Here is a 23,831-nt window from a genome sequence, read left to right on the forward strand (position 1 = left end):
ATCATCCTTTGTAGTAAGCAGCTATGTATCGTTGCGTGTGTGCCATTTTTGCTGAATCATTATATACTAATACTAAACGATACAACATAATTTATAGCGAAAACTATCGATCATACAGACTCGCGCCTTTTTTTTTTTTTTTTTTAACTACAGGCAAACAAACCATACGAACTCTTCATCACTAATCAATTAGTTATCACAGATACCCGTCGAAATTGTAAATAAGAATATTTTTTAGAAATTATGCATTTTCTATGCTATTGAAAACGCATTTGTCACTTACGAGAAACCGGTATCCTCCTTCGGATGAGCTTTTCGCCGCGACGTCGAAGTAGCAGTGGTGAACTTCTGTTCATCACCTTCTGCTTTAGCACAGAGCGCACTTTGAGGTTGGGCTCGGACGCTGAAGACGATTACGACGAGCGCCCAGTCATCCGTTCGATAGAGCAAAATTTGTCCAATATCGACGTTGAAGGATACCAGCATCATAAATAAGATCAGACAGAAAGATAGGTAAGCGGTTCGCCGGAAAAAATAGCATCGAGGGCCATGGAAATCATAAACGTTATTTTGTGACTTCGTATAGTAATGACATAGTTGTCAAACAAAAATACATGATCGTACCTATGCCAATTGCTAGCGAGCACGGCGCATACTGCTACTACCACCGCTGCTATAAGAAGAAAAACAATGACACGTCTGTCTTGGTAGAAATAAAGATTTAATATATATATAATACACAAAACAGATAACAGTTTTATTTATTTAAAAAAAAATTCATAATTAATTACGAAAGCTAGCTAAAAGACTTCAAAACAAACCCTAGCAGACACATCGTTACATACAAATAAATGTTTTTTTTTTAAATCGATAACGTACGAGATTAACAGTATAAAATTTAGAGCTAAAACAATCTTAAAGCTCATAGCGTTCATAATTTAACAACTTAACATCAGGTCCTATTGACTAGTCCTAGAACATAAACACCTCCAACAGATCAGTTTATATAGATATATATATATATATATATATATAACAGTCAGACACATTGACAATGTACTCAAATTAATTTTTCGCCGTTGTTCTAACGCCACGTGTTTCATTCTAAAATAGTAGTAACACTCTCAACATGAGCAGCACCTATCCGTAGGACATATTATTTCGAAAACAATATGTCGCGACAAGTGTAACAACATACATGTCAGTTTACAATTGTACACATGTATTGCGGTGTTTCTAGCGAGCATTACGTTATATGTGTTTGGTTATACATCGATTATGGCAGGACAGAGCAAGCTCATGTGTGCGATCTCCTTTTATTCCTCCGGCGGTAGCACCCTGAAGAAGTATCAGGGCCGGCGGTACACTGGCAACAAGAAGGAGATAACTCTGCCGCTGGGCAGAAAAATTCGCTGTACTAGTCACAATGTTGTTGTTATCACTATTGCGCCATCTTTACCGCCCATGTGGTCACCAGCATTAACAGCTATAGTCGCTACGAACCTCACGAGAGTCATCAATGTATTGTACTAACTATCGAAGCGTGATAGTATTGGAAGTAGCAGTAATAGCTGTGGTCGTCGTAGCCTTACTAGTAGCACGCATCGGAATAAATAACGACAGCATCGTATAGTATTCGGCCTATATTTGGCGGCCTCGTCTCCGCCTCGCGATGAGACTGGGCCGGATTGCGTGCAGCTTGCGTGATACGTTGCATTAGATCAGGTGAGCAGGATGACAGCCAAACACATCTGTGCGTACACGCATGGACATTAGACTTCGACATAGAACTAGATGGGCAGAGTTGTCTCTGTAAAAGCTCTTCGTCTATCTTTCTTCTGGGCTATCGCTCTATTTATTCTACTGTTTTTTAACCCTGACTTCGGCTGTTTTTATCTATCTCACTAGCTTGTTTCGTCCTCTCTCGTGGTTCCCTCGGCTCCGACGACTCCTTCTAAGACACTATGTTCCTAGCAACTATGCTAGACCATACCGCGGCCACACTACGGAGCTAATATAGGGGCATCAAAGGGTAAAAGAAAATGGGCACCCGCACTCGCTAGTGCTACTAGCCTTTTATCGAATACTAACTAGCATGATGCTCGTTTGTGCTGGTAGGATATACTGATATTCGTTAGAGTACTGCGCGTAGTCGCTGTACCCCATTTTGTTTGGGTACGTTGAAACAGCATAGAAATGGGGAAACGGTGGTAGAAAACAATGCCAATTGGAAAAGTATTTTCAAAGAGTACATCCCTAGGTGACAGATCGGCCAGCGGGGCAGCCACAACTATTTAAACTCCATAAGCCCGTATCATTTAAGAGTCTCCTGCTACGCAGAATTTTATAGCTTGATGACATATTATAGTAGTACATATCGAACAGGACAAACTTTAACCGCAAACGAGGTCACAGAATCTCGATTTTTTTCACCGAAAAGGCAAATGTCAAGGATCTAGGGTAAGCTCGTCATTGAGAGAGAGAGAGAAAAGGGTACATCAAAACAATTAGGGTGTCACACTACTTTTGCCGCCAACGGCCGCGGGAAAATGCTGCGCGATGGAGCCGTATTTTGCTAGGGTGGAACACGGTCATCAGCTATTCGATATCAAAGTGTATCAGCATTGCTAACACAGAGACAAGAGGGGCGAGGTCGTGGTGTTAGCGGGTCCGATAGGTTGTATTGATGCCTCTGTGCTGCTAGCTAAAATCTCAGGGGCATCCCATGCCTCGTACGGCATCTCCCTCAATAGTCCCATAGCCCCCTGTGACTATCCACCTCTAACCGAAGTCATCTGTGCACGCAGTGCAAGGCATTGACCACCCACGGGCTGATGTAATCAAGACGAAGTGACGGGTTCAGGACGTTGATAGGATCGCGTGTGAACTGCGGAAGGTGACCAAGATATCAAGCAAAAGGGACCCTTTGGCACTATGTAAGGAAAGGGGGTTACAAGGCCACTTTACTAAGCGTGTTGCTAGTCAGTGAATTTGTACCAATATTATATTCTCATGAACGGCGAAATGTAGAGCTATCAATGCAATGTAAATCATTCAAGCCAGACTATCTGAGTGCTTATGCTGCATCGGCCCTTCGAAAAGAGCTGAAGAAGCATGTTGTTGGTCACGCATGTCGACATATGTTTGTATGAATGTGAATGTTATTTTATAAACACGCGTGGGAAAATGCATACAAGTACCGCAGTATGAAAAAGCTAACAGCCGTAATAGACACACGCACACACACACACACAAAATAAGATATATAAATGTACAGTTATCGACGAACAAAATCAAAATGAAATAACATGCTCAGTATTCAATTTGCTCTTAGAAGAGACATATTTTTTCGTTTTTTTTTTTGGTTATGACGCTTGCCTGCAGAAGTTGCAACAAAAGTTTATATAGGTTTTACATTTAAGCCATTCTCAACCACACGACAGCGATCTCGTACCGGTTTTCCTGAGAGGGAAGTCGCTCTTGCCAGGCACAGAGCTCGCGCCTGGCCTTCCGTTCGCCGGTGGTGGTGAAGACTGATCGAGCGACATCTGTGGACGCTGAGCCCACGGATGGCGTAGGGCAACCCCGTTCTGGGCAGCTTCCCGTTGCTTCTTAGCGAGCACGAACTCGGCCAGCTTTTGTTTCACCTCTGCTGACACACCGCCACTACCGGTCCTGCACGATGCCGGGAAGAGTCATTGACGAAACAGCCAGAGAAGATCAGTCGAAGACAGGTTTCCAGCAATAAAATTTTACAGAACGCACAACATGACATAGCAAGTTTAGTACATCATGCGAAACGTTTTCTATGTATGACACTATATGTTATTGATGCGCCCCCAGTTCTATTCCATTTCTACAAGACGCTTCATATGAGCCGAAATATATTTAAATAGCGTAGGTCCACCTCAACATACCAGTCTGAATGCCCAGTTCCGTTTTGTTTCTCAACTTGATAGTGTAACAGTTTACGAGGACTTGGATGATTCTATTCGAGCCTAATACTCACATATCCTTTTTTGCATTTTTTATAAAGCTGCACTTATGTTTTTCGAAGCACAGCTTACGCTTCTGTGCCGCTTCTCAGTAACTTAGTGATATGTCACTGAACATCGCACCGAGTGCACTTCGATGCTGTGTCCTAATATCGCATTGGCGCACTCTAGTCATGATTGTAGGAAACAGTCTGTGCCGAGGCTACACGACAATCCAAAAAATTTCCCATGTACCGTTCGTGTCCAGTTACTCTTCTCTCGGATAACACCAGAAGGCTTAGATAGGCCAACGTTCTAAATTCACTGGTACCCACACTCGCGAAGAGATAACGCTACGAATCTACATATTTGACTCATCGCGGTCAAAAGGCCCAACCCTGTGGATGTCCCTATGAAAGGGCCTGTTTCAGCGATGATCAAGCAATTCGCCGAAATGTGCGCTTTAATCTTCGTGGCGGTTATCAACGGTGTCGTACTAACTACGCACGGCATAACCGCAGTTACTAGGTGTCTCCAGCTTTCGACTACATTGTCTACACTTAGCAAGACAGCACAATTCAACCATCGGCACGAACAGCTGTACGTATTATATGAGCGTTAATTGTGAAGTGATTTTTATTCGGATCGTTTGACCCAGGTCTGGCAGTTGTTCCAATTTCGTGTTCCGGGACAACGTCTACACCCACGTCGGATGCGAGAAACAAATTGCTCGTGTTTAAGTTAAAAAAGTTGCTTGTCTCAAATGTACAATTACACAAACAGACTCGTACAAATTTGCTATTGTTATTGGTATTGAATTAATGTTTCAGCCAAACGCGTAAGCAGTCGAGTTAGTTAGTGGACAATTCATGCTCGTCCCGTAATGGTAATGAACGCCTACCATGCTCCTCTGACTAACTTCCCGTAATAAGATTCAGGGCGTATCGCCATCTAATAAATTGCCAATATGACCATTGTACCAGGAAAATAAGCGCATAACCGATATATTAAGCTACAGAGAACAATAACAGCTTAATTATTCCGACATCTTGTCGCCCTTCCTACCACCAACCGGAACAAGTTGCTCGGCTCCTCACCTTTGTAGTTGGGGTTGACTCGTTTTCCCACTTTGGCTAGAGGAAGGCCCTGCTGAACCTACCGACGTGACATCTTTTTTGCAAGAGCTGTTCGTAGCAGGCGCGCTACCGACCCCGGCTGGGCCTGGTGATTCCTTCCGGGTTGTTGATTGCTGTCCGCTTAGGCCTCCCTGGTTGTTGTCCTTTTCCTGCTGCTGTTGATGTTGCGCCTGCGCTTGAGCCTGACGCTCAAGCTCACGCGACTTTGCCGCGGCCGCAACCGCAGTTTCCTGCGGCTGCTGCTGCTGCTGCTGCTGCTGTTGCTCGAGGTACATCTGGAAGTAAGAAGTAATCTGCCGCATAAAACCAGCACGAAAGATACGCACACGACTATAATGATCGCACTAATTGTTAGGATATAGCTAACTATCATCATTAGAGGTGGCATAAATAATAACCAACGTTATTATAAAAAATATTAATAACTCAGTGATATCAAGACGTACATGAGTGTCTACATATCTTGCATGAGCTGCAATGTCTTGACGGTATAAAGACTGTAAAAAATAAACGTGCCAAATTCGTATTGAGCAGCTCAAAGAAATAACCGCGAATTTCAAAAAATTATTAACTTGTAATCTACGATAGAATAGACATAGTCGCGAACGATGAAGATCTGCCTCTAGAATTTCAGTCGACCGTAGCAGGTCGTTTCCCCAAAACAGCTTACTTGTTTTGAAAAAAAAAAGGCCGTTTAAATATGCTGTGTGCTTATTGACTTCTTGCAAGTATACTTGAGTCACTTTGTCCTCGCACAGGTTGTAACGAGCAGGCCGTACTCTACGAATCAATTTTATTATAGAATTTTTTGATATAGCGTCATAGATTAGGTTGATAACTCTTTTATCTGCTCAGTTTGTCTATTACTTTTGTTTTTGTTTGCTGATCGTTATATAGATTTGGAAGCATCTTTCTTTACTCTCTTCTTACAGTATTTTACGTCTACTTCAGGCCTCTCAAATAAATGTACTAGCTAGAATATAATAGCGTTTTCGGCATCTGCGTTACTTCAGATTTTTTCTTATGTCCAAAAAGCTTCTGATGAAATGTTCTAAATGAAGCGGTGTGCAAGATTGTATTAGAAAGCTCTCAATCCACCTTCATAGGCCATCGAATCGCGTCATACAGTATTTCATTTCATAAGAACTTATTGTCCGTGATACCCCTCAAAACGAGCACATGTAATCCATAAGAGACTATTCAAATTCAAACATGCGGACTAATAACAAGTCAGACAGAAGCTGTAAAATCCATTTTTTATTAATCGTATATAAATGTTTTTACTGATCGTATATAAATTGTTTCAAAGTATAACATGGATTCATAGTATATGTGTGCCTGCGTTTGAGGCTGACGGCGCGTGTCACTTGACTTAGTGAATTGATTTGGGTTACATTCAAAGTTATCTTACCTGTAGAGAGCTTCTGACGCTGATCTACCTTTATGTATCAGTAGAAAAAAAATGATTGAAAGAGATAGAGAGAACGAGATTAAAAAAATAACGATTGTCAAGGATCAAATTGATTTAGCGCTTCGCATCTATGTGTTCCACACAAAAAAATGGGCTTCTTTTTGCTAAAAAATATACTACGCGCCAGTTTAGGACAACATTAGCTGTCGGCGACAACAACGACAACATTAACGTTGGTACAAAAAAAAAAAAAAAACAACTCTGCGCCACGACATTGCCTCGTTGGCGCTAATATAAATAACGGTTCGTGTGTTGTGCTTCGTGATGATAATTCTTCCGCGGTCTGAAGAACCTCGCTGCTCTACGGGTTCGCTGAGTCTTGTCCGTACATTGTCGGCCACAAGTAACTTCAATATTTCTCGCATATAATTATGGCGACATTTTCCACCACCGCCCGCCCTCAAACCACCAACGCCCACTAAGGCTAGTTTTGGGGACATTTAGGGAGAAAAGAGACTACGGGATCTTTGTATTTGGTCAGATTCAAGATCGGACAAATATCACACAAGTGTATGGCGCGGTAGGATTCTTACCCACCGCCTTTTCTCGTACAAACCGTTATTTAAATACGCGCTTGAATATGTGTGTATTTATCTAGGTGTATGGGGCTGTGTGTGATAGACGTCTGTTTCGTAGGATACAAGCCACTGCAGTCATCCCCCCCTCTTCTTGTCTCCGCGGGTTTTCGTCTTCCCGCCACATGTGTTACGTAAATCTCTTCACTTCGCGTCATTCGATCTTGCTGCGATCGAACGATCACAGCAAAAGTGAGGCATGAGTAGCACTGCACCGATACGAGGGCAAAGGAAAATATACGCAACAGCCAGTAGTAGGAGAGCAGGATGCAAGCACGGCTTCAACGCCCATAAAGGTGCAGAGAGGGGCAGAGGGAAAGTAGCTCTTGTGTGCAACTTTGTCCTTCAGGGCCAACGGACAAGAAGAATAAGGATACGTGAGTGAAGGCCGGAAAGACAAGCAACAGATTGGAAGGGGAGAAGGCCTATGTAGCTTGGGGCAGAACGTTCCCATTGACAGACCATTTAGCTCCCTCAAAGAGACTAGAGCCTTTCACAGCCACGGCCCGTAATGTTGGCAGAGCAATAGAATAATAATCGTTTCTCAGACTCCTCTTGCTTCTTTCTAACGCTCTTAGCTAGCATGTACAACAGCCAAAGGGAAAATGTCGCGTCGCCAAGTAGACATCACCACGTTGTGTCGCCGTATATTCTGGCGGATGCTATATTACAGCAGAGATTGTTATAGATAGAGCAAGGCTGAGAGCAAAAATTTGTTGTCTCTCGATCTAGTCACCACCAAATGTACTATGCACAATTTTCAAACAACAAGCGATGTCTAACGCGCGTAACGCGATCGCGGCATTGACTTGGTATAAAAGACGAGGCACATAGTGATAGCAACAACAGACAGGAAATTTTGCTCGAAGAAGTATCATCAACAGATACCGTAGTAGGTCATTTAATAGAGCATTTACTCCTTCTACCAGAATCATTCATTTGAGAAGTAGCGAACAGACCATGCGCGGAATCGCAGTAGTAGACAGTAGGCCAGATGGGGAACATGACAAAATAAAGGAACGACGCAGTGCAGGTCAGGATATGTCAGCTAATGGGCCTAGCGCATGTGATGTTGCCTATTCGATAAATGGCGATAAAGGCCAACGCGACTTAACGATCTCTTCATCCTGTCGCTGATTGGCATTTTCAGGGGGGGGGGGAGGGAGGGTACATACAAACACCCACAAAAGTCGAGCACCCTAACAGCATCCGCCAAGTTGAAGGGAAGGAATCTTTATAGAACATACCTAACACATATAGATACTAAAATTTTCGTCCGTGACATTACGCATGTGGTGAAGTGCTGCATCGGTATTCTCTATATGCTCTTGGAGCTACTTCACTGCATTGGAGTTCACTTGAATGATTCTGTTTTCTCTCTTTTTTTGCCTGCTATAAAGATAGGCAGTCAAACCCGACGAGTAAGAAATAAGAAAAAAACCTTATGGGGTAAAAACTACTAGAATAGAGATACGTGCGAAAAGCAGTGAAATGTAAGCGTTATTGTGATCAGTGTTGCATATATATGAGTAGATAAGAGGTGACCAATTGGCTATCAGTTCAAATATTAATCTCATTGATCCTTTTTTCGAGCATGGCAAAGGAATTTGTTTTGTATTAAATCTCTCTGAATTTACTTTGCTTTTAATTTATTTAATTTTCTGAGTCTTCATTTATTTTCTCGACGGTCGCATTCTTAATCGCTATTAATACAGCAAGGTTGCTAATTATTAAATCGCTCATTTGATATGTGAATTCTTCGTATAACTTGAAGATTCAGTTGATATTTTTATTTATTGCCATTTCCGCCTCGTTCAGGTCAGCCTAAATTCATTCACCGGCTATCGTTTACGAGCTTTCACCCCTTCGTCGATATGCACGCTCGGTTTTTAGTATTCATCTGTTGCAAACTAATACGACTCTGCTTGCCGCTCTCAGTCCCATGAATCTGGGCAATCTGCCTTCATTTGGTTAGAACAGCTGATCCTTTGTTATAGTTTCTGTCCGCAAAGAACAAACATTTTCCTTGAAAATAGCGTATTGTAAATGTCACTTTACTCCTCGTTTTCGATCTATCTTTTGTCCTATTTCGCCCAAAACATTTACCAACTAACCTAGAGAAGCGGCCAAATCTGACGTCCCACAACGAAGAGGCCTAGATATATATACCCGACACAGTAGGAATTGCAATTGGAAAAAGCGATCGATTGCCGATAGATGGAAGAGGGGAAGGAGCAGGTGGATCTGTGTGTCTGTCTGCCGGTCGGTCTGTTTTCCCGAATTCTAACTCGGTCCAGTATGCTAACCCAAAGCTGATTGTACGGTGACGATGCTGTTTACTCTATAGACGAAAGCATTTCTTCTGGCTATTTTCAAGGCTAAATTGACGTTGTTCCAACTATAGGCCAGGCCAGGCCAGGCCAGGCCAGCCACGGCTTCACTTTACAGTCTTACATAGTTCATCATAATATTATCGAGCTAGTGTTGGGTCTCGTGTGTTCTTTTGTGCGCTTACATGTCTGCCTTTGGTACTGCAGTGTCCTTTATCTCTTCTCCATCTAGCCATAGCACACACCTCAGCAACCGGTAGACGACGGGTCGCGAAAGACGGCAATCATCCGCCGAAGGACTGCTCCACGTTTCCCATTTTCTTTTGTTTTTCTATTATTGTTAGAGTTTTATGGTTTGTCGGTCGATGTCTCGTACACACTTCAGTCTACCTAATCTTTTTTCTACTCATTCTTACGAATAGCAGAATCTACTGCTGTTGCTGGGATGAATAGCATTAGCTCTCTTTGTATCCTTCCTTCTAATCCTACCAGGCATCCTTTTGGTAAGTTTTCGCCCCTCTGCCTCCTCCTGCCTCTTTTCCTATTCTTTTCTGTACAACGCAGCTTGTTTTCTGAGTCCTGTTATAAAGAACGCACTTAGGGCGCGACTCTTAACTGACGGTAGGCGCAGATCGCCACTAGCACGTTGCTACCAACAAATACGATTATAATTACGGTATCTGTCAGAAACCACGATGCCCATTCAGACAGAAAACTAAACATTTGTTCACTAACCCTTTTTACTGCATGCTAGGGTATGCACGATGACCTTTTCACCTGTGCTACATGTCGATGTAGAGTGTATAATATCACAAAACATTGACAATCGGACACTAATTACCTTTCAATTAAATTAGCGCAAAAATTGCTTAACTTTGGCACCATCCGTTAACTTCTGCAACGTTCCTTTAGCACTTAGCTGGAAGAAACAGATAGAAATATGAAATAGAGTAAAATTCAATTTCCTTCCTGGCGCAATATCCACTCACACGAGATCGACTAGACTATCAGCAAGTGGGATATGAACGTAATAATACGGCGATAACTTATCGTTACTGTATTGCCTACAACCAGACTACCGTAAACAGACGGCTGAATATTCTGGGACCCCCCTGTACTACACACATAGTGGATCGCAGCCAAGGGGAGGAATACAGAGATGAAATCGTTTTCTGTCAGAGAAGACTAATCTGAGAGGAGCCGACAATGGGAAGACAGCAAAAATAGGACATAATTTACGTGCTCGATATCGTAAACACTTTATATCACAAGCGTTTCTGTCTTAAACTTAACGAAATTATGACTTTGCGCTCAGTCGATACCAGCAGGAGCTACAGCAGCAGTCGGAATCCGACCCACGGCTGATTTTTGCTTTTGCTCCTCGTACATAGTGAATCACCCGGGACGTGAACCGTATGAGCTAACTCATTCTGGCATTACTGGGCCCACACCGTCCCCCGCCGAATTCCACGTAGAGCAAGCTTACGTTGCGGAATGCCAACTTCCCATGCTCCTTTTGACAGATTGCTGGCTTCCCTATCTCTAGGTCTTTAAGTGGCTTCTTTTCCAACAACCCTATGAAATGGTATGGTAACAATATGTTTAGTCATTTCAAACAGCGAACGTAGAATATTCATCATTATGCACAAAAAAAGATGCGTGATAGCTATCCAGATCAGGCGTCCCCATTGTCAGGATCTGTGTCATCGCAACTGACTCTAGGATCAAGTGCCTATTTGAGTGTCCACACGATCTGCTCGATAAATATAGATTTATTGAAATATATCGTCGACCTCATCATCCCCAGCTCAGTATTGTTGTTATGTAGATACAGACAATTCTCTTTTCCTGACGGACATGCAAGCCCTACTGATCTACTGATAGAAAATGCTACGTTAATGCGATAGTGCTGAATAAAAACGATGGTCATAAGGGGGACTACTTAGGTATCCGTTCTGGATAAATCGAAAAGGTAGATGGCAAAAATGAGAATATCTATATTCAGACCCGCAAAAAACTCTATTAACAGTTCGATTGAAGATAGAAGTAAAGTCCTTTTAGTGATTGATCGTCCTCTTCTCCCTTCAAATCAGCAACGAATATATAGATAAAACGTTACTGAATTACTACGGTTATTGGTGTAATTAAGCATTGTATAAAATCCTAGATGGTACAATTCCAGAGGGCAGCGAGTAAGTAATCCGTTGTATATTCTACAGGTGTAGTATGCAACAACGGCAAAAAAATACACGAATATCTTCTTACTGTAAGCACAATACTATCCATTATGCAAAGAAAAAATAATGTATACTTCTATGAATAGGGTAATAGGGCTTTGTAACACATTAATTACGGCCGCTTACTTCAATGGCACATGCTGGTGACAACTATTGGCCCCTTTCCCCCAACGTTTGAGGCGATGCACTTATGATGAGGGGCAGTTTCTCTATGCATATAGACGTACACACATAGTGGATCGCAGCCAAGGAGAGAAATATAGAGATGAAATCGTTTTCTGTCAGAGAAGATTAATCTGAGAGGAGCCGAGGACGAGAAGACAGCTAACCAGCCGTAATAAAGGTGACCAGGTTGGGCAACACATACTTAAAATGCATCGAGCACCTCATACAGCTGCTCCGTATGCTTGGCAGTGCCTGCATCAATGGCCGAATCAATCGATTCGGATTGAACATCGGATCAAGCTGCCTTTATCCGTCGTAAAATATACATTAATCGATTTTTTGGAGACTACACAATTCATATCTATGTTTAGATTTTTCTTTTTTTTTCTCTAAGAACTTCGTACTCAGGACAGACGCGTTATCGACAGGTAACAAATGATGCTGTCTGCCTGTCCCAGTTACACTGAACGGCAATTGAACAGAAGCCATTGAGTGGATGAATGGTTGTGGGGAAATAAATGGGGAGTCAAGGTGAATCAGATTACATATAAATTTGGCGGAACTTCCGCTATTATCCAAATTGCTTAAGGCTGGTGGAAGTATACTGCATTCGTGCTGTTGCCACGCATGTTTGATTCGACCCTATTTTTAGATCGGATGCCCACGCTAGCGTAATCGCCTGACCACGCTAGCGTAATGCGTTCACTTGGGTCAGCCCCGACATGAAGCCCATCCGAGCTTGATAGCTAAACTTTTATAGACGGCAGCAGTGAGCAGGCCTAGCCCCCAATACCTATTAGAGGCCCGTGAAAAACTCAGACGGCCTTTTTTGGCTTACTGATGGTGGTATTTGGAGCAATTCTTTCGTGATGACACGTGCTCGCTCCTATCGTTAGATTAACATAAACTGTCTACTTTTAATTATTCAAAGAGTAGTTATCGGCGGTCGGTTTCACGAGCGCAGCTGACCAGATATAAAAATCTAGACAAAATCATATGTCATTCTTGTAGTTATTGCTTTGATTATTTTACACTTTTTTTGACATGACAAATTAGTCTTTCAAGCTATAACATAGCCTCAACTTGTACGTATACATAAACTCCGCTGAGTAAAGGGAAAAAGCTGGAAGCTTGTTGTTTGTAATAGAATGTGCGAAAATGTAGACAGCTAAGTAGGCCTAATAGCTGGTTATGTATACTCATGTCACACATAAGGACAAGTGTATTGACTACGAAGGGTCAGTAGATAACAGAATCACTCGTCGAACAGTAAAGATTCGAGGGCCATCTTAGCAATGGCGCTTCAATCTTCAGTTATTAAACATTGTCCCTTATACACAATTACAACGCCACTGGCCTCGACAGTTTGGCCTGTTTCACCTAATGCACACCTATGCAAACTACTATGCACTCCCTTTTTTGTTAACGCTGATCTTAACTGAATGCGAATAAAAATTTGCTATAGAAAAACTGATGGTGACCGTTACGCCTATCTATATTGTGGTCAAGCCAGATCTATGATCTTCATCGAAGGAACGCGACTGGCTTCGATAGCCTGAATTCATACAACTACACAATGCTACTAAGTACATGCGCATGATCGTGCTTTTTTTCTATCTGCTTGAATCTATTTATAGCACTGCTCTATCCACTCCAGTTCACCCTGCAGTGGCGTCGTGTCTAGTTTTCACCTTGGGCCCTCTTACGGCGACGCTCTGGCCTAATGGCTGTCGATGGTCGGTCATCGCTGACGGTCCCCAGTTGTCACAGCAGCAGTTTCCCGCGTAGTTCGCCCTTCGCGGTCGCTCCCCCCTGCTTGCGAACGCGTCGAGTCAACAAGTTGTTGACGTCAGTGGTATATCCTCCTTCCACGACGTCCTGTCGCGGTAGCGTTGAGCTCAAACGTTGCCGGAAACCATTGGCGGCCATTGCTCACACAACAAACGACCGCTATTTTGTCGGCCGGGTCTCTCATGTAGGCGGCCGGACTAATTTGATGGGGATAACCACTCACTCGAAAAGCGGCCCTACTTTTCAAGTATGTTTAGCAACGATCACAACCAACGAATGCGTGAAGATAGCTTAATACAACAAAATCGAGTCTGCACCCTCGGTGTGACCTTCATAAGTCTTCATGTCATTCGGTAATGCCCGCCGGTGCACCCTGATTAGTACCGGGGGCAAGAAGCGCAGAGGCTAAGGGAATACGGCATCAAGATAAAACGCCCTGTTTTTTTTTTTTTTTTTTTCATTTGTTCTCTTTTCTCCGCCTGCGTACACCTGATATCAGAGTTCGACCGTTCGAAGATTGCGCCATCAGTAGGCGCGTAACGGCCCTCTCTATTGTCAGCTGTATTGAATGGCTTGGAACGTCGTAACGACATTGTGATGGAGTTAAAAGTAAATGGGGCGAATAGGTTTAGCGAGTTGAGCCCACATGAGTAAACAATGGCTGTTCCCGCCTGTCTACATAATATTCGTTTCAGCAGATAAATAAATTGGCAAAGACGCTTCAGGTAGAACACCACAAAGGGGAGACATATTGTCGACGAACTGAGTAAAGATGGCACTGGCAAACTTTGGCAAGCTGCACGTGAGTCACAGGCTGGCCAGGCAGGCAGGCAGCCAGGCAGCCAGCCAGCCAGCCAGCCAGCCAGCCAGCCGGCCGGCCAGTTATCGACGGCTCTAGAAGACTTGATCGTTTTTCATTAGAGCAGTAAACAGCCACCGTATCAGCAGCGTCGACGGCGACAGCAACAACAACGATAAGTGTAACGCGTACTTGCGATCGTTTCTATTGCCGCCGGCAGCCGCCATGTTGTGACAGACAGACAGACACACACACACACACACATGTCGATTTTTACAAACTTTTCCTGTTACTTTTTTCTTCGCAGATAGATATGGTCGCAATTGTAAGGCGTTATCATCGCAGGGTATGAAACCGGACTAAGTATCTAGGCGACGTATCAGCGAGAGCTGCGGTGTGCAGTTCCTGCTGACTGTTGTTACTTCGAGCGTTTGTTAGCGGCCCATTCGCTGTACGCTTGCACCCAACGGTCCACCTTTTGGCGAATACTAGTTGAACGTCTGCTTGGGACAGCTTCGCGACAGATAGACACAGTGGACTATAGCGTATACAGTTCAGGCGAGTACCGTCCACAGTAAAAAAAAAAAAAAAAAAGAGGAATCGTAAAACTATCAAGCTTCTAACCGGTCGTGAATGGTAGCGAATGTACGCGTTACCACAAAAACAGCGCAGATGCGGATTACTTCTAACTTAAGTCGTAATGAGTGCCGTGAGAGACGACATAGGGACGTAGTAAAGCATATTGCCGTCAACGATGTCGATGTTTGTACTGATACGAAGTTCCCCCTTTCAGTTTTACGTCTACACACATCGTCTACATATTTACACATACATACTTGTTGTTGTTATTATTATGACGATTATTTCTATGTGCTTAGCTTTGATTCCCTAGCCTTCGACACATCGTACTGATAGCCCAGTTAACAGCTATCTCGATGCTATCTCGATTTTTCTCAAGAATATAAACAATTTGCGTAAAATCATCGTCGTTCGACAACAACCATTTTTAATTGACATTTGTTTCGACTTTCAACGGCAAATTACCCGTTAGAATTAGTTGTTTCTAAGGGTAAAAACGTCTGTGTTATTGTGTTTCTAAGGGCAAAAACATCTGTGTTGTCCCAAAAATGTTCTAAAATAGTCCGCCAACAAGCCGGTACGCATCCGCCCCAGTGTTCAGGTTCTTTCTAATATAAATAATATTTGCCCAGCTGGTAACGAAGGCTAATTTTAAGCTGGGCTATAAGCAGACATACGTATAACTGAATTTACCTAGCCATATAGCGAGAACTGAAGAAACGGTCGCCGATTTTTGGGCTCCTCCTCTGGACTGACTAGTGGATAGCACCATCGATAACGTGTTATTCAGCTCATATAATTGGTTAAAAATGGCTGTCAAAAGCGACCGTCCAAAGTGTTTTACTTTGTATGACCTAACTGGAGGAAAAGGGAGAACGAGAGGTTTGTTTATACAAACGGAATAGGCGAAGACGTTTACGTTTCAATTTCAACTAAAGGTAGACAGGATGTCGAGCGAAACGTAAACGGAATTCTACGAGGTCTCATAGGACCTTAGAGCCATTCATCGCTAACGATGGTTGAATACGCTCGACATACATCTTACAGGTTAGCCTTTTTGGGCGATTTCCCTTAGCAGCGTTACTGAAATTCGCAGAGCCACGCTGTCCAGTAATGCAGCTCCGCTGACCTCATCATGAGGGCCTTCCATATAATATCATTCAATATGCTCGAACGTTATGGAAATACTCCTGCGCAAATATATATAGAAGCCTCTTACGTAGGTTGTGAGGATCATCACTTAATCATTATTGTAGCACGCGTTTATGGAATGGGGCTAAATCGTTCCGACTGAATTGGTCGTAGTCGATTACAAAGTCGAGTAAAATAGAACGGATCCTTTTCGAAGCTAATTCCACAGAGAATAGACTTTCAATAGTAAGATCAAGTTGATCTCGACGATTCAGTAACTACGTAAGTTGAAAGGAACTAGAAATCGAGTAATATCTACACATACGGTAGCAAAAATGTTCCAGGTGATAGCAGTCAACGTGGTAAGAAAGATCGAAATTGACACCAAGGGGGATCGTCATCGAGCGTAAAACTGAGAGACCTGCCATTGACGATAATGATGACGACGATAACGATAATCGTGGTAGTAGTAGTAGTAGTAGTAATAGTTGCAGTAGTAGTACGTTCAAAAAGCCTACTAAATCGATGGTTGTTTGCTATGTTGACATTGTTTTAATATGTACCATCTCTATTGTGGTTAGGAAAAGCATACTCAAGTAGTATGCTATATAAGCAACTTAAGATCAATACAAACTCCGATACAGTTGAACATTCCTAGTACTTCTATATATATATATATATATATAAACTGTACGTATACACGATTTCTCTACCGCTGCAGCTCTTTTTATACTGTGGCCTATAGGCTCGCCAGGATTGACTTTGGCGATAGGTACGATTATTAAACGACCTTTAAACCACAATAATCCACTTTGCCCTATGAAGTCGGCGATGGTGTATTCCTTGAAATTTTTCCTTCGAGCGCTACTAGCGCTGGACACTGACGAGGAACCGTGGAAGGGAAACCTTGCGCGTCATCATTGATAGCTATGATTCGCTTCGTAGAAGTGGTGATTGGGATGTGATGGCCATGTAAGACCTTATGTTGTATACTAACAAAGCAAATGAGCGTTAGAATTCACTGGACAAGTTTACTATCGCAATCGATCCTATCGTCAGTGTGAACTTTTGACATTATATTAATAAATTCAGATAAATACACCAATTACTAGAGGTTAGGATCGTTATTGACATAAATCTGTTTCAGATACGTCGCAGGGATATCGTAATGTACTGTGACAGTTAAAAAAATAAACACGGCACAGATATTTGCCAGTGAATGTATCAGAGACTGTCGAATGGTTAGCTATGTTATGTTATTAGGGTCATTGGATCGTCTAAATGTAATCATAATCGTTCGATAGAATCAGATAATTTGGTCAAGGTATTTTTTTTACCCTTATATTATACTATATACTAATATATTGTTTCTAATCTGCGACGCCATTCCTTCTTTCGACTATTACTGTCGGCCAAAGAGGCCTTGGCAACCAAATGATATAATTTCGAAAAGTTTTCGAAAGATTGCCATTCAGTACCTACTACTAGTTCGATATAATACTAATTGTAAATTTCACCGGTTGATTTGTATGAAATGAAAACAACTGTCCACTCAATGATACGTTAATATCGTCTGAGTTATCAACCATTATTAATATAGGGGTTCCTTGTATAAAGCAAGGATAACATCAGTAGCGGTGCCTATACTACTAGACGTTCATGACGTGTTACGGTAAACGCTTACAAATACCTCAATTAGCATCAAGCTTCAGAGTTTTTTTTTGGCTTGGGGACGCTAACGGTTCTGCGTATGTGACCGCAGACCTCGGATCAGCAACTTACGGCTTTGGGCCCGAAGCACTAATCATAACAAACACGAATGTTGTCCCTACAAGACTCTCAATTTCATTTCGATGTTTGTAAAGGTCTCACGTTCGCTCATGCCGCTGGCACCCCTTTATCACTGGCATTAGTAATGAATTTTACAGGCGTCCTATATATATACGGAACTTGAGAACTATTATGCCGCCACTAGCAACTTAAGTTCGAGCATATTTCCTATTTTCCTCTGATTACTCGTTTTCGAAAGTTCAAAAACGCAGACAGAATGATCTGCGGTCAGTCATCTTATTCGTTCATCAGTTTAGGCTTCGTATGTCGTTTCTATCGCCATGGTAATGTGGCCATATATGAAGATCTGCAAGCGAAGCCATTTTTCTATTTATCGATTTCAAAGCTAAGCACTTCAAACCTACGTTGTCAGCCTATTTTTCAGGAGACCGGGACTTTTAGTCCTTGCCTAATCTTTGTACGAGTCTGTCCAAGGTCATTCGCCCTCCTCCCTCTCTCTCTCTCTCTTTCTCTCTGTTTTTTTTTATTTTTCGGTTAGATTACGATGCAGATCTACGATGTAGCAGTACACTCAATTCTCTCGCACTGCTGCATGATTTGCTTCTGATAATGCAATAGTGATGTTGGTCGGGACCTTCAGGCAGGACCAAGAAGATAGGCTCTGAAACGGGCCCGGTGCTTCTGTTTGGCTGAGTCTTCATATTTAGCCTCTTGCTTAAAGAATTCCTATAGGTAGCACACGAACAGGCTTCTAACCGAAGTATAAACGGATCGATGATCGAACGATCAGTCAGCTCATACATAGCTCGCAGTTCAGACTATGTCGAGCGCCGCAGAGCTGGCGATAGAATCCTTCTGTTGCTATTGTTTACAGAACTGGTACGGCCGTGCTGACGTCATCGGCGGCGACGGCTGCGGCGTCCTCGATTTTTGCGTTATCTCATTGGTGGAACAGAGATAGAAATAAAATGGAGAAAACGAGACGTGCCTGGGTGGGGACAAAGCCCCTACACAATCCTGCGGAACCGGGGCAGGCCAAATGTTGTGATTGTAACGACGGCCGTGAGAGTTTCGAGGATACGTAGTAGAAGCAGCCATGTTTGTAGGTCTTATTTTGGGAACCTCCAGAGATTCTATTTGTGGATATTTCGCACAGGTTTAACCACATAAAGAGAGTCGATGGACGAATATAGCGAAGGACTGTCGGTAGCAGGCTACAAACGAGTGCGCGCTACGACTATGAAAACGGTATCGGCTGATGCTCCGATCTGTGAACCAGATGAAGTGAAAAAGACGGTTTTACGGCACTTACAGCCGACGACGCTAATAACGTCTATAACATAAAACTTTTAAATAAATATAATACTGTTATTAAACATCAGGTGATCTTTCCGTTCTGGGATATTTGAGTTCTGTTTTAAATCATTTTATAAACTTTAGTGCCTTTTTACTGATAAATCAATTTTAGTTTCTATTTTTTTTTTTTTTTTTTTGAGATAAACGACGAACCGGGCTATACTTCGTTCTTCGCGCACATTCGGATATCTATGGTCTTTCAATTTTACCCTTTAATCACATCAATTTGAGTTTTAAATTATAAATGGGGTTAGATCCTACTAATACGTTAAAGTATCGTGAGCAAATACATTTGGAAAATATAACGTTGCCATAGATTATATATTTGTTGCGACACTAGGCAGTCAGTCGTATATCCACATCAGTCGTATTGAGCTTGTATAATCATATGTATAATAATGGTGTACTCAGGGACCTTCGTCGTAGATTTGACACGTGAAAGATATTTTTTCCAATTTAGATGCTTCCTATTATAAACCTCTTCGAGTGACAATAATCTTAATGGCAGTTTTATAGAGCACCTGTAGTTGCCCAAAAATTAACACTCCTTGTTAAAGGCAATGCCTGTTCTTTTTACGAATCGATCAGGCGTCATAAGATGACAATGATCCGTTCTAGTAGCATGCAACGTAGCAGTCAAAAATCTCTATATTGGTCTCAATGAGAAATCTGGATATAATATGAAACGTATGCGTACCCGAAAATAGATTACGGTTAGACCGAGTAGTTTTCAGTAGTCAAGGCCAGCTAAAAATAGTAAGCGAGCCTGCTTTGGTAAAGCCAAGTCTGCGCGTAGCATATACGTTTCACGGAGATAATATTGGGTTGTCGAAGAAGAACTAACCGTTCTTCAAGCTAAAATTAAAGCGACCCTTTTTTATATTTCAGAATCATACTATTGAACTAAATACAAGCCGTTTTGCTTAGTGACACCATAATTTCGACACTGTGGAACCTCCGTGATTCCTGTGCTCAAGGGTTATAACAGGTGATCTTTTCGTTGTTCCATTAAATTGAAGTTGACATTATCTATAAGGGATTTGCGCTCAGATAGAAAGAGATAAACCGTTGGTATAAGATCCAGGCCATATGGTAGATGTGTTAAAATTTTCTCATCTATGTTTTAAGGTTGTAGGTTGCTAAAGATGTTTGTGGTCTGATATTGTCAGGGGGCGACGGACGACGTCTCTTCTACACACTAGCTCCAATCGATTCTTTTCAATAGCTTATTAGAGTCTTGTTAATCGGCAGTAAAAGACCAAATCAATTGTTCTGCCAGGCAGCAGCAAGTCACGATGCACGATTCCTTTCCAGTCCCATTGAGGATACTGCATTACCTTCCTCGGCGTCAGTCTGGGCTTTGCCAGAGGTTGTGGAATACATTTTTTCTTGCGTCGTCATTTCACATTATTGTTGTATGTGGTTGGATTTTCATCACCTGGAATCAGCCGTTTTGACAATAGTTCCACTTCATTGTGTTTCGGTAGAGCTTTGTGGGTAGAAATTTTTCTGGGCCAATTCATGTGGCACGCAAATATCGAGCGCCTTCTTGTGCCCAGCGTTATTTAAACATTTTAGTGACGGATATTTATTTTCTTGGTGATGCTTTGTCAACTTTTACAATAGTTGTATCAGTTTTTCGGTTTCGAATTGGTTAACCACTACAAGAAGGAACCGTCCAAGTTTCCAGAACGAAACGCTAACACACCTGACCTTGATAAGGAGAGCAGAATTGTTTTTATCGGTCAGAATAGCACAGACTCATCTTCAGGGCGTTCTATTATTGATCTGAATACTTCTGAGGTATTTCAATAATGATAGTAGGGCTGCGTTTGTCAAGTAAACTTTCAAAAGGCGCCAACGTGGACCCTGTACGACTTTAAAACCATCTAGCTACAAAAAAGACTATATATATATATATATATATGTATATTGGCAGATGGCTTCCCTTTATTTAGTCTCATTATTTCACTACTGTCGCTGTTCCCATTTTCCATCATTGGCTAACTTCCACAAAACGTGCCGGGCAAAAACGAGGCTTAAATTCAGAATCGGGTTTCTCATCGTGGGCACAATTCCTCTGTGGGGAACCCCAAGAGCTACCTGCTCTCCTGTTTAGCTGATAATTTTTTTAAATAATAATAACAATAAAAAGTGTTTTCTCATTATGCACAGATCTTCTAAAGCCCCTATAGTAACGATGTTACGCACAAACTAGCTGATTCTGCGCCGCCGCCGCCGCCGTCGCTTGCTGCGAAAAACTCTATTTTCGGCGGGATTTCCGTTCAGGAGGAATATTTCGCTTACTTTTAAATGGGACATCGCATTTCCTTTTTGATTTAATATGTAGTAATGGCCTATCCTTATATCGTACGCAAATGTGACTACGTTTCAATATCATCATACATTGGATCGGATGTTATTAGACATTTTACAAAATCGCGATGTAGTTTGTCAAAAAGCAACGACACTGACAATGTATTATGCTTTGTTTGAGAGAGACCCGGACGTGCTATTGAAGCATTGCGCTAACTGTGTCCTATTCTATTGCCATAGGCAGACGCCTAAATATCTGACTCAATGCTATTATACAGGCACAACTTTGGGTTTAGCTATTTTTCAAAGGAAGTAGCTTGTAACGTTCGGCAACATTCGCCAACTCTACGGAACTAAGCGTCTATATGTAAAATTAACATTCCCTAAATGTTATCGCTCGCATGTGACCATGATGTTTGATTCGTTATGGAGATGTAGGTTGCCAAATGCGAGAGGATACTTCCTACTTTGACACGTGAATTATCGCTGATCCCGTAAAGCCTTAATGAGGCCTACCGGTAGGGCAGTTAAAAACACCACTGAGTTAGTAATGGAGTCGCTATACTAACTGTCACCTTTAATCCTAGCATAGTTATTCGTTAATAGGTTGTCTTATCATAGCGTTTTCTGATTAATGTAGGTACCGATTCGTACGTCGACTCGAGTGCCTCTTTATAGACGAGCTTTTTGCGGAACGAGACGACCTGATTGAGTTTAAGGAAGAAGAAGCTCTACTCAACGAAGACGTACCACAGTATCTGTTTTCTCTAACAGGATCATCTTTTCCTGTCATTGTTCTCTCGATCAAGCCTTGCTTTACAATCTTCTTCAAGCCAGCCTTAGGCCCGAGCGGATATTCAATCATTGTCTTTGCTCCTGTCCAGACATCCGTCATTGTATGGTTGGACGATGTTTGTGTTTCCATTTCAAGCTACTACTCCCCCAAAAATCCGTTCCTCTAGACGTTCCGAACGTAAACTGATAGACAGAGTCAACAATACATTTTTTTTGTTTGGGGGGCAATGCGTACCATCTTACCGTAGCAACGGTTCGGCAGTAGCCTTTATAATTTGTTTATCTAGCAGCAAAGCACCGATGCAAATGTGGCCGTCGCGGTAGTTAAAAGTAGGACGCGTCCAGGACATCTCGAAGCATTAGAATCGTCGATTATTTTATTGAATAGGATTTACGCACTACCGACTAGGTACCCGAACTGACTGGCAGCGCTCAACTCAGCATTTAGCCGCCTGTCGACTCGAAGTTATAAACCTGTGATAGAGTATTAATAACAGCTTTACAATACTAAATCGACCCGCTTTATGGCCTCACATCGAAAGCTGAAGGTATTGTTGAATCGGAGTTCTGAATTATAGCTCAGATCCCCATAAGCAGTGGCTTGTGATGATAGCACAGGAATATGGTCTTTGATAATGCGAGCATATTAATAATTTGTTGCACGCACAGGCAAACACGATCAGTCTCATTATACGTTAATGAACATTGTAATTTTTCTATTAAACTCTGCTTGAATTTCGTCAACTTCTGCACTATAATTGTGTCCTTTTTTCACCGTCGTCCTCTAGATGGGGAACTGTACACAGTTAATCGGACATCATTAATCGATATGTCCGTAGAATAGACCAAGGGTATATGATTTTCATACCTCAACTTGGCAGCGTTATTCTCACGAATGTTTTTCCATAGTGCTAATTAGAACAATAGATCCGCTTAGCTTTGCGCCTATTCGTTCTAGCCATTTTCTAGTTCGATATGGGGCGCGAGCGTCAATATGGCTTAGAGGAACGAATAGGCACAATACGATCGTAAAGTTACCGTCAGCATTACTAGCACGTTTACAATTCACGTGACCACCAACGATTCCACAGCGGAGCAGCCCACCAACTGATAAATCGTCCTATATCCAATGTTTAGTTTTGTCTCATCGTCGCATTTCTCGTACCGGCAGTAATTATTTTTATTTTATCTGATCATTTTCTCAATTTTCCCATTTATTTTATCTTCTCGCGTTTTTCTTTTCTGTATATCAAAAAATCTGTTACCAAAGACCCCATTACGAATAGCCAGCTGTCGGTAACAACAACGAGAGCAGCAACGACGGCGTCAGCAACAGCCGAACGACGATGTGTTGAAATTGGCCTCGCCGCGGGACGATGTTACAA

General features: G+C 42.2%; 1 protein-coding gene across 16 annotated transcripts in view; it reads right to left on the reverse strand.

Moving 5' to 3' along the window:
• The window catches only part of HDAC4 (histone deacetylase 4), a 114,009-nt gene that overhangs the window by 23,540 nt on the left and 66,638 nt on the right, over window positions 1–23,831 (reverse strand). For 14 of the 16 annotated variants that reach the window (XM_086981332.1, XM_086981328.1, XM_086981331.1 and 11 more), the window contains 3 exons: window positions 5,072–5,403; window positions 3,455–3,675; window positions 284–403 (listed from right to left, as the gene is read on the reverse strand). In XM_086981332.1, the coding sequence (XP_086837458.1) occupies window positions 284–403; window positions 3,455–3,675; window positions 5,072–5,403 (673 nt within the window). The remainder of the gene's footprint in view (window positions 1–283; window positions 404–3,454; window positions 3,676–5,071; window positions 5,404–23,831) is intronic. The other 2 variants (XM_086981339.1, XM_086981330.1) reach the window with 1 other exon arrangement.

The sequence above is a fragment of the Varroa destructor genome, unplaced genomic scaffold, assembly GCF_002443255.2.
Source record: "Varroa destructor unplaced genomic scaffold, Vdes_3.0 BEIS01000002.1, whole genome shotgun sequence".
NCBI lineage: Eukaryota > Metazoa > Arthropoda > Arachnida > Mesostigmata > Varroidae > Varroa > Varroa destructor.